This window comes from Trachymyrmex septentrionalis, unplaced genomic scaffold, assembly GCF_001594115.1.
Source record: "Trachymyrmex septentrionalis isolate Tsep2-gDNA-1 unplaced genomic scaffold, Tsep1.0 scaffold173, whole genome shotgun sequence".
Lineage (NCBI taxonomy): Eukaryota > Metazoa > Arthropoda > Insecta > Hymenoptera > Formicidae > Trachymyrmex > Trachymyrmex septentrionalis.
The window spans coordinates 76,885-89,248 of NW_017304897.1; the positions used below are offsets into that span (position 1 = coordinate 76,885).

At 37.1% G+C, this 12,364-nt stretch overlaps 1 protein-coding gene across 2 annotated transcripts in view; it reads right to left on the bottom strand.

Annotated features, from left to right (window-relative positions):
- LOC108746494 (pyruvate kinase-like) overlaps positions 1–12,364 on the bottom strand; it is a 105,593-nt gene that overhangs the window by 31,145 nt on the left and 62,084 nt on the right. For both annotated transcript variants that reach the window (XM_018483307.1, XM_018483306.1), the window contains 3 exons: positions 4,557–4,901; positions 4,288–4,474; positions 3,497–4,018 (listed from right to left, as the gene is read on the bottom strand). In XM_018483307.1, the coding sequence (XP_018338809.1) occupies positions 3,497–4,018; positions 4,288–4,474; positions 4,557–4,901 (1,054 nt within the window). The remainder of the gene's footprint in view (positions 1–3,496; positions 4,019–4,287; positions 4,475–4,556; positions 4,902–12,364) is intronic.

Genomic DNA, 12,364 nt, shown 5'->3' on the forward strand with positions numbered 1-12,364 from the left:
GCAAAAATCGAAGACGAGCCAAAACACGTGCAAGCAAAGCAGCTGTCAAAAATTAACTGAACATTCAAAATGGCCGAACTTGTCGGCATAAGTGAGAGACATGAGTACCAACATAACGCCACAAAAAATCGAAAATCGAATATACGTAACCCGCGGAAATTCAAAATTCGCGATACTTTTTGAACAGACCTCGTATGTTCTCAAACGTACGTCGGTCGGGCTCTCGAGCAAACTTACGAAAACGTTGGTTTTACCACAATTCGACAGGCAACAAATAATCGTGCAACATTTCTCTGCGCTTGCGCTTCTGCGCGCTGCTTCCCATCATTCGCGATTTCGCATCATAGTTTGTGACGCGTATCGTCAGTGATTGCCGCACGAATTTTATACTCGCACTAAAGGCTACACGCTTTCGAATGACTATTTAAAGACTCGTGAACCCGTGAATCGCGCAATAGCAAAATGTATCTCGCATCCTTCCGATTTTGAAGATTTCAGCGCCGGACAGTTGCAGTATATACCGAAGGTCGTACTCTTATGCGTGTACGGCGATTACATCGTACACATCTGAGATAAGCTTCCAGAACACGTGAAGGCTGATTCAGAGGTTCGAATCTATCGTCGCTGCGACAAGCACAATCAGTCGTGGCAGCGGAAGCACATCGACAGTCCCGCACCTAAGATAAAGGACTGTAGCGAATGTCGGCGTCGCGCAGAGGTCTGCTGAATCAAGCAATAAACGCGCTTCCTTTCGAATTACATATTCCGGGCCACCAGTTTTGCGGTCCGGGCATTCAGCTTACGAAGCAATTAGCCAGAGATGACATGGGCATAAATCCGCTGGATGCAGACGAGCCGAGAACACGACATTGTGTATTCTCAGAGCAACGATCTCACTGATAGATACGCGGCGAACAAGACTCGTCGATAAAGCACTAAGACTGTTGTCGCGAGAAATTCGGCTCTGAGCGAGAGAGCCACTGCTGCGATCTGGGTAGCGATGACAGCAAAGACCAAGATCGGCATGAACATGAAACCGAAGAAGAAGACGACGACGAGGAAAAAAGCGGATACTTCCGATGGCGAAATGTGGCAGCGCGTTACCGTTTCTGCCAATGTTGGGCGCGCTCGGGTCCTTGATCGGCGGAGCGGCCAGCGTGGCGAAAACGATAAATGACAGCAAAGCTGCGCGAAGTAATAAACAACTCGAAGAGCTGCAACGTCACGATCGCGCGATGTAATAGGACTGCGGATTGTATCTCGACCCGTACAAACGCGAACAGACCGTAGCTGCAAAAAAAAATGCCAAAGAGACGATAAAAATGCCATCTGGCGTAATGTGCAATTGAACGAGCTCGCGAGACGTATGCGCGTACCATATTTTAGAAGCATTTTCATGCGTAACACGATGAGCGGTGCACGCCGAAACGGAAGCGGTATTATAAACTTGAACGATGCGACGGGGCCCAGTACATACTAGGTAGCATATGCGAAGAGGAACAACCGCGTCGTGTACTTTGACAGTTTCGATAATCTTCGACCGCTCAAGAAACTGCAATATTTCGGAAACGGTGCTACGACGAGAGAGTACAATCGCACGTCCTATCAGAGCTTCTGCGGACAGATGTGCCTGCGGTTTTTATAAACGGTTGATAAACGTGAATTTAAAATGCAGTGAACTCAAAATGCAGTGAAATCTTAATATAATATTAGTCGAACGCTTTTCTCATCGTGTCGCTGACGCTTACGTTGAACGGGAAGAGTACCGTTCCTCGCAAACTACTTTCCCGCAATAGATTTGAGTGATTACAAGCTTGGTCTGGCGATTTTTGAGATTTATCACACGATACCGAACGTGGAACGAATCGAACAACAGATTTTATTTCGCCAAAGAGGATGTGAAAATTACAATTCCCAAGGGTTCGTACAAAGTGCGAGACATAAATAAATTTTTAAAACGCGCGATTTTACAAAAATGTCCGCGCCGCGACGCGCTTGAACATTGACGTTTGTGGTGACAATAGCAACAATAACACCGATGACGATGATGTTGAGGGTAGGAAATACCCGATTACGCCCCGTAAACTACAACACGATAAGATGAGAGATTAGATATGCATACAGAATAAACTTTGACAAGCCCAATAAGCATTGGATTATTGCTGGAATTCTCGTTGAAGCGTATACTGCGACCGCGAAGATGGCGACCATCAATAAAATTCAATAATGAAAATAAAATAAAGTACTACACACTTGAGTTTTACTTGTTACGTAGTATCAATATACGCTAGCAGTTTGAATTTGGACATTTGTATCAGCAATATCTTTGCGACACATATTCTTGATTTATCACAAATATTTTTCAAGTTTTAGTATTATACAAATGATGGATAAACTTCGGAAAACGTCCAACACCCGATTGCCATGAATTTTGGTAGAAATATTTTAAATAATGTCAAATAAATGTCCTTGGGTGGATTTTCACCGACACAAAAGTTTAATACCAAAAATGTAATAAATAATAATAAAGTTACATAAAGTTATGTATCGTTAGAATGAAGTTTCGTAAATGTTGCCTAGAGGCATACCTCTTTCTAGGCGAAGTGAGTTTCACCTCACCTACTCTTCCTGCCCAAAGGGCATAACTTTGACTTTCCACGCGAAGCGTTTCATTCCATCTTCCCTCTGTTTCAGAGCACATAACTTTCCAACGCAAAACGAGGTCTATCCCATCTACTCCCTCCCTGCAGAGCGGCGCAGGAAAATAGGATAGATCTTTTCGGAGATCAAAAGGTCAACATCAAGATTACTCGGAAGTGACTTAGAATGAGTTGTATAAAAGAAATCCGTTTAGATAGTATATAACTTTATTTAAACATTTTTGGTTAAACCTTCTTATCGGTGAAAATCCAGTTTTATTCCACAAGGGCATTCATTTGTCACCATTTGGAATATTTTTGCCAAAATTCAAGATAATTAGACGTTTTCAGAAGTTTATCCCAAATGATTTATATTAAATATTAGTTCTGTTATATCGTGCATTAGTTTTGTTCGGATAAGAGAATTGCCCGTAATTATGAATATTTAATTTTGAGTTGTCTAATATTAGATTGATATTTAAGAATATTTAATTATTTGATATCTACAGTACATTCAGCTTTCAAACTGGCGCGAGTTTCTATTCTTTATAGGAAAGTTATTGACAACCTCATGACAAGCAATGCTTGTACGTGTTCGTATTAACTGGTTGCTGAAAAAGATTAATAATAAAAATAGCAGAAACATGTACAGATTTTAATTTAATATCATTCGTGTTATGGATTAAGAAATTAGACCTTTTAATTACGCATTACTTACAGCTCTTATTTCGATTAGCCCATTTTTTATTTTGTTGAATTTTTTATTTGTTTTGGAAATTTTTGTAATATTTTTTCTTAATATTATTTTGTTTTATTATTCATTTTTCTACTAATACTAATATATCAAAATAAATTACCTGACAACATAACACAATCAGCACCATCGAGAATGGCATTAGCAACATCTGAAGTTTCGGCTCTCGTAGCACGTGGTTTTTTTATCATAGACTCCAACATTTGCGTAGCACAAATTACTGGTTTGCCAACTTTGTTGCATCTGCTGATCATAGACTTCTGTGCCAGGAATACCTTCTGTGGTGGTATTTCTATTCCCAAATCACCACGTGCTACCATGATACCATCGGATGCATCGATAATCTCATCAAGATTCGTCATACCCTGTTGATTTTCGATCTTCGATATGATTTTGATGTTTTTACCCTTTTCACCGAGAATATCACGAATCTCAGTTAATGCAGCAGCATTTCTAATAAAGGAGGCGAATATCATATCGACTTCGTGTTCAACACCAAACTGAAGATCGGATTTATCTTTTTCCGACACTGCTGGAAGATCCACTGGCACTCCTGGCAAATTCACACCTTTGCGCGAACCTAACATACCACCATTTTCAACAGTCGTAGAGATTAAATTGGGACCTAAAAAGTGAATAAATGAGATAACATTCTATATATTTTTCGTATTTATTGTTAGATATATTAACATTTCTCATTATAAAAATACACAAAAACAGCTAAAAAAAACTGAAGCTAAAATAATCAAATGTTATTATTGTACATAATCAGAAATGTATCATATGTAACATTTCAATTTTATATTTTCAAAGCGCACGCACGCACGCACGCACGAACGCACGCACACACGCACGCACGCACGCACGCACGCATGCACGCACAAATGCACTTACCAATAGCAGAAACAATGAGAGAAATCAAACCATCGTCCACGAATACGCGATTGCCCGTCTTTAATACTTTTGAGATATTTTCGTAATCAACATACACAACTTGAGCATTTCCTTTCTCTATATATGCCTTGTCAGTGGATAATTTAAAAGTCTGGCCTTTAATTAACTCAACTTCAGCCGATCCACCCTATTAAAATAATATGATAAATTTAAAATATTACCATTACATAAGAATTAATTCTTTCATTTTAGATATATTAACTACATACGCCTTCTAAAAGACCGGTACGGATTTCAGGACCCTTTGTGTCAAGAGCAATAGCAACAGGAATATTGATACCGGCATGGGCGGTTAAATTCCTTTGCGCCTGACGAACATTAGAGATAGTCTCAGCATGATATTCGTGAGACCCATGAGAGAAGTTCAATCGAGCAATATTCATTCCTGTCTCAATCATTTTTTCTAAAATCTCCACAGATCTGGATGCAGGACCGATTGTACAAATAATACCAGATAAACGGACAAAAGATACTTGACTGTTGATATCTAGAGCGCACATATGGTCTAATTGACTTTGAGCGTATAATGCCAGGGTATTTGGCTTGCCAGCCATCTAGAACAATTCAATGAAATTTGAAGAAATTTAAATTATAAAAATAAAATCGTAAGATAGTCAATTAACTAATTATGCATACTAAGGGCAATCTCATAAAATTCAAACCTTCACATATGTTATCAAGGGAGGTTATGATTATAACCTCCAACAAGGCTTGCTGTCGCTTGTTATTTGTTTAAAAATTATTAACAAAATAAGTTTAAGAAATAACGTCTTCTTTACTGCATAAAACAAAAATTCTTTGTTTTAAAATAAATTTCTCTTGTTTAGGGGCACACGACTTTCGACAAGAAGCAAGTTCCATCCCACCTCCTCCCCTGCGAAGGGGCGATCGACTTTCCATGCAAAGCGAGTTTCACCCTACCTCCCCCTTTCCTGTCAAGAGGCGTCCGACTTTCCATGCGAAGCAAGTTTGATTTTACCTCCCCCCTCTCTCCCTCCTATCAAGATGCGTCCAACTTTCTACCTAAAACGAGTTCTGCGCAGGAGGGGGGGGGGGATGGACCTCGTTTCGCGATGACACTCCTTGGCAGGAAGGGGTAGTGTAAGGTGAAACTCGTTTCGCATGAAAAGTCGAACATCCTTTAAAGGGAGGTGGAGTAAAATCCGTTTCGCGTGAAAAGTAGTACGTCCCTAATCAAAAAGGAAGATAGAGTGAAACTCGCTTCATGTGGGAAATCGGATGCCTCTTGGCAAGAGGGAGAAATGGAGTGAAATTTGCTTCTCGTGGAAAATCATGTACTCTTACACAAAAAAAATAGCTTTTTCTTTCAATTTTTTTACATTAGTGAGCTTTTTCAAAACTTTTTTCAAAATGATCGCTTACAGTTCAAATGAAATCGTTGACATTATTCTTGTGCTTGATAAAGCTGGACGAAATTATTGTAGAGTAGAAAGATTGTATCGTAATAGATATCCGTTCAAACGACATCCAAATGCAATGCAGATAAATTTTATTACAAAAGCGTAGAAGAATCTGTAAGAGAAACCGCAAACAAATAAATACTGAAGATGGCATTAATGATCCTTAGTTGGCCGGATCAGTGATCAGTCTTGCCTTAATCAGCCAAATCAGTGATCGGTCTTGCTTTAGTTGACCGGATCAGTTCCAATCTTGCCTTAATCGACCAAATCAGTGATCGGTCTTGCCTTATAACTTGACAAGTACTTAACAAAAAGTAACTTTATTATAGTGGAAAGCTCTCGAAATAAGCTACAAGTATATGTATTAAAAGAGGGATTTCCATTAAAAAAAAATTAATGACCTTTACTTGATTTTGACAAGGTCACTCAAGGTCAAGTCCACATTTCCATGTGTTCCCCTTCAAGCCATGCAACTTTCGTTCAAAAAATTTTTCAATAAAATCATCGATTCGCGAGATAATCGACCATATCATTTAAAATAAAACACCCTATATATATATATATATATATATATATATATATATATAGGGTGTTTCATTTTACGCCTAATATAGCGTATATTTTTACGCCTAATATAGCGGCGTTTCTGCTAAACTAATAAACGCTATCTATTGGTTCCATTATGAGTTTATTGCTTTTGGATTAAAAACTATTTAGTAAAAAATTTATTATTAGATCATGTATATGATCTATAGTCATTGTAAAACAAGATTTTAGAATTTGGATGTCTTCAAGTTTCATTGTGTTTAGACTAAGTACAAAATTCGCGACGTCATCATCATTATTATTTGACACCACACTCAATGTCGCGACGGAAGTATAGACCGCGACAACTGTCGGCGATCGATCGAAGCGCTCGATACGGGATTTTAGGCCGTTTCCGTCTTTGAGGAAGAAGCTCGGTACCATGCGACAAGTGAACACCGATTCCCGTTACTCGAATACACAGAATTCTTCCAACCCGCACCAGCGGTCATAATCTTACGAATTCATTGAAATGAGCATTTAAACCTTGTTTATTATTTAATAAATAAATATTTAACAATAAATTCTTCATGTAGTGATAGAATAAGATCATACTAATAGAAAAATATAGGATATGTTGAATTGTTTAATTATAGAAGTTAGATTTGATGATCGTAAAATCATAAGACGTGAAAATCGATATATGAGATACCCAGAGTATTCCTAATATGAAATAACCTATGCTCCTATGTTATAGTAAAAATGATTGCTAAAGTACAATATAAATCTTATTGTATAATAATAAAAAAGACAACCGGAATGAACATCGAGTGCCTATATCTGTGATGTTTGATTCCAACTACCTGAAAATGAGTTCTGGGTATAATCTATCGCATGCTCATTTTTCGCGCACGCTGACTGTTTGTATTTTAAAAACATTAAATAAAGTTTCTTAATTGCAATATTGATATACTTCGCGTTTTATTATCAATTTATCGGGGCATTTTATATTAGGAGCACAATTTTTTGACTTTGCGATTTGCTCACTTTTTACATTTTTCTTTAATTTAAAAAAAAAAAAGAATTTGAATTAAATTTTAACGAATTAAATTGTGTAACGTTATCTTAAAATTTATTAAATTCTCTTCGAAATGCCCAATTATTTTTTAAAATTCTGCCTATAGATTTCTAGTATTTATCCAAAATGAACTCGGTATCTTATAATAAAGGCCTCACGTCTATATATTATATAATACATACAAAGTGTTCCGTAAGTTTTGGCCAATCGTTTTTTATAAATAGAGCGCACTAAACTGAGTCGAAAAGTCCTCTACCATTTTGCAATTTTCGCAATAGTTAACAAGATATTAATTACTAAAAATTTCTAAATATTGATCTTGAACAATTTTTTACAACAAATTTTTTACTACAAATACTATCAACTTTACAGAAAAACTGCAAGACAAAAAAAATCTCATTAATTTTCTTCTCATAGAACTTTAAAAATTTTTTCATAATTTTTTATCAACTTTTTAGTACTGCATTTTATTTTTACCATATGAAGAAATACGTATTAAAAAAATTATCAAAAAATTTTCAAAACTTTAAGACAAGAAAATAAATTATTTTTGTCTCTTGCAGTTTTTCTGTAAAGTTGATAGTATTTTAGTAAAAAATTATTCAAGACCAATATTTGGCAATTTTTAGTTAACAAATATCTTGTTAACTATTACCAAAATTGCAAAACAGTAGAGGACTTTTCGACTCAGTTTAATTCGCTCTATCTACACAAAAGCGGCCAAAACTTACTGGACACCTTTTATAGTAATTATAATTCATTTTACGCAAAATAAATTAAAAAATTTGAATTTAAAAGACGAAATAATAAAAAACGTTTTTTGCTTCATGCTTTCAATTATTTTTGATGGATTTAGTACATCAAATAATGTCGGTATAGCATTTTGCTTTAATTTTCTCAACCCATCTTGACTATGTTGTTTGAATTGAAAGTTTTCAAAATCTGCACAAAAACAAAATTAAAACAAAACCTTTACAAACGATCTTATAAATATTTATTTAGTATTCATAGAAAGCAAATCCATACAGCACGAATATTTCAGAAAGGACTCACAATCAGAAAGATTTTTATATCAGGAAAGTTGCATTCTTTCAGAAATATTCTAAAATGTCTTTGAAATATTTTGTGATAAATGGGAAAGTTTCCTAATCTCAATCTTCCATTTCTCATCTTCTGCTCTAAATAATTGAAATAAATAAATGTTTAATTGTTATTATCGCGTGCTCGCTGCAAATGAATGGCACACTATCTATATTAGTTCAGAATACTTTTATTCAATATAAGGAAAACGATCTTTATAGCTTAACGTAACGCAACGTAATTATCTTTTTCTTCTTCTGAGTAAAATGGCGCTCGCCGCTGAAATGTCGACAAATCCGGTCAGATGCGAGAAGAAAATTAAACCAGGAGATGCCGCCAGGAGAAGATTAAACATTCTTGTCGCCCTTCGATCAAAGCACAGCCCACTTAGGCACTAAATATTAAGATCTAGAGATTTAAAGTAGACATAGATCAAACGACACAAGGTAGATGAGGGAATTAACATATAGTGTATGTACGAGTATGTCTGTAGAATACATCGGGAACTTTTTCTTTAAAAAGTTGCGCAATTTATAAAACTTTCGATATACAGTTTACAATAGAATAGAACGTGGTTAATGTCCTGCCTAGGTTCTCCGCATGGACACGTGAGTGAATCAATTATGCCCTTGCGATGCAGACTGTAAGTCAGATTATAGTGATTTGACCTAATCCTAGAGATAGTGACAATCTCTCCCCTTCCTAGTTTCTTCTTAAAGAACCATAGTTTCACCAAATTGTTCCTGTGAAGAGTCGCATGCCCTTTATGAGATACAGTGTAGTCCAAGTATGAGTTAAATTTATTTATATCTAAATGAATCATGAGCTACTGCTAAAAAGTCCTGGAACAGAACTTTAAATTTGAGACGGTGACCACTTAGAGCAGCTTCATTTGTCAGCTCTCTCGTTGTCTTGGATGCCCTTGTGACCTGGGATCCAGATCAAGTGAACAGTGAAATCATGTCGCTGCAATCTTCAGCCTGCAATTAATGCTTGATCTCATGAACAAGATAGTTAGCGTTCTTAGAATCCCGTAAGGCAAATCACTCTGTGAGTCAGAAAGAAAGCCGTATCACAACATCGGTCCTCGATCAAAAGTATCGCCTGGAGAATAGCCCATGCTTCCTCAGTGAAGACTGACGCTTCCGATGGAAGTTTGTGTTTTATAATGACTCTTAGATTTTGCGAGGCCCCTACCTGATCGCCATCTCTAGATTTGGATCCATCCGTGTAAAACAGTGGTCCCAGAGAGGAATACTTGGCGTGAACCTCCTCAAAGACTGCCTTTAACATCTCAGCGTTCCAATCCCGAGGCAAGGCCGTCATCGTGTCTTCAAAGCGTTGTGTAAAAGCGTAATTTTCCAGATCAAGTCTGAAAGCTAAAGGGCGTGAGGTTCTTTTCATATTTAATAAAGTATCTCTGCATGACATAGTGCCTTAAGATTGGAACCGAGACCAGTGCTTGCTATCTCCTAGACATAGTGTGGTGAACACTTTCCAAATTCCAAATTCTATATGACAGGATTATTCACTCGGGATAGGTACTTATATATAAATTTAGAGAGGATGAATCCGAACCTAAGCGCGAGCGACGTTTCATTGGCCTTCGCCATAAGGACATTAATGAGTGTGGATACTCTGAATCCCGTGGCAATGCGAAGGTTCCACCAATTAATCAGTCTTTCCAACTGCGCGACTTCCTGTTGGTTATCTTTGAACCTGAAAATCTGACAACCATATTCAATTAAGGAAATTTGAAAATGGTTCTATACAAATATAGGAGCAGCCTAGGGTGGGATCCCCATTTAGTGCCGGCGAGAGACGCTAGGATGTTGGTGAGAGATTTTCCTTTGTTGACTAGATACTTGAAGTGTTCCTTGACTTTGAGCCTCGCGTCCAGAATGATGCACAAGAATATAATCACCCGCACTCTATCAATGCTAATGCTGAGTGCCGGAAGCTCATTTCTTTTCTTAGTGAAGAACATCTATTTCAATTTAGACGTCGAGAGACTAAGTCCCCTATCAGACAGGATTTGTAAATGCTATTAAGAGACTCGTGAATCGAGATCCTCGCCGTTTCTACAATATGTTCTTGTTCATTGAAAAGATGACAATGTCATCTGCATATTGCAAGACAATCGTATTCTCTTATAAGCAGGTATTTAAGTCAACACAATAGAGATTGAAAAGCATGGGCTGAGCGTAGATCCTTGCGGAGTACCTTTAAAAGTCAAATACAGTCCTTCGAGCTTACCGTCGTGTACAAACGAAACATGTCTACACGAGATAAGGTTGCTTACAAAGTTTCTGGTTTTGGCTGGAAATCCAAGCAAGTCTTCAATTAAGATGTCCAGAATGTCAAAGACTTTCTCAATATCCAAAAAGGTACTCGTTCCCTCGATGAAGCCGCTCTGGATATAATTGATAAAAGGGTGACCAGGCTATCAGCATACAAACTAATAGGGCGAAAATCAAATTGAGTATGCGGGAAGAATTAGACTCCGTGTATCATCTTATTCTCCAATATACCACTTTTTTATGATCTTAAGAAGATAAGAGAGCAATAAGATAGGCCTCACGTCTTTTCCCCCCGGACTTAGGAATAAGAACCACCAGCGCTTGTAACCAGCTTTCCGGGAACAGTCCTTCATCAAAAATTCGATTAAACAGCAAAGCATACATTTTATTAGTTTGGAGAAAGACTCTTAATCATAAAGTAATCTACAATATTTGATCAAGGCTCGGCGCGGAGTTGCATTTGACTGAGGCTATGGCCTGTCTGAGCTCGTCGATGGAAAACGGGATGTCCAAGAAGGTGCAGATTTTACTGGCGACCGACATGTCCTCCTTTTGCATTGCAAACATCTCCGAGGGATCCTCTGGACCACAGGTGGGTGGACAGATCTTATTGACAGCTTTCTCTTGATCTACTCTAGATTCTTTCTTGGAAACTTGCAGATCCTACTATTAAAATGCAGATGCTACTATTAAAATCACTGCAGAATTTAAAACGCAACGTAATGAAGAAGAAGAAGTAACAAAAGGACATAGGGCTAGAGAAGAAAAGAATGACAAATAATAGTTGAACTGACATGTCCATTTGCCCCATCTAGGCTTACACTCGTCTCGCTCATCTCACACCCGTACTCTGAACTACATTATCACTACGAGAGCGCATATTCTAATATTAATGATAAATATAAGTATTTACCTCGTATATAATCTTAAGGAAGGTATCTATTTATCACGCCGACAGTTTATTAACCATTTTTTTTTCTTTCTGCTTCATTTGAGAAGCGGAAAGAAGAAATCAACCTTCACTCCTATTTTTACAATTTAATGCACTGCAACCCATTTTATTTATTGCACTTAACTCTATGTCCATGTTTTGTATACGCTGTCAGCGTATAATTAAATTAATTAAAAATTTATATCCTATACATAATGTGCACTATAGATTTTCAGTACTAACAGTATATATCGAAACACAGCTTTTACAGCATCTTTGCTTTGCTCGAATTTTCCCACACTGACAGGAGCCAATATGACGAATGCACATTCCTGCTTAATATAGTATTCTATACGGAGTAATAAGAAGATCAAATTCGAGGATAAAAATGAGCTCGAAACACGGCGTCGGAAAACCCATGGAAAATCGAGACTATACGATTTTAGTACCGTTGCGGAAAAAGTTGGAAGTATATACCGCATGATAACGCGTACGGAATTTACATGTACGAGGTCTGTTCAAAAAGTATCGCGAATTTTGTTTTTTCAAAAATTATTTATTTATTCATGAATATCTATTTTGTCCCCTTCAAAGTAATCCCCATCAGATATTATACACTTGTGCCAACGTTTTTTCCAATCCTCGAAGCACTTCAAAAAATTATTTTTTGTGATCTTGTTCA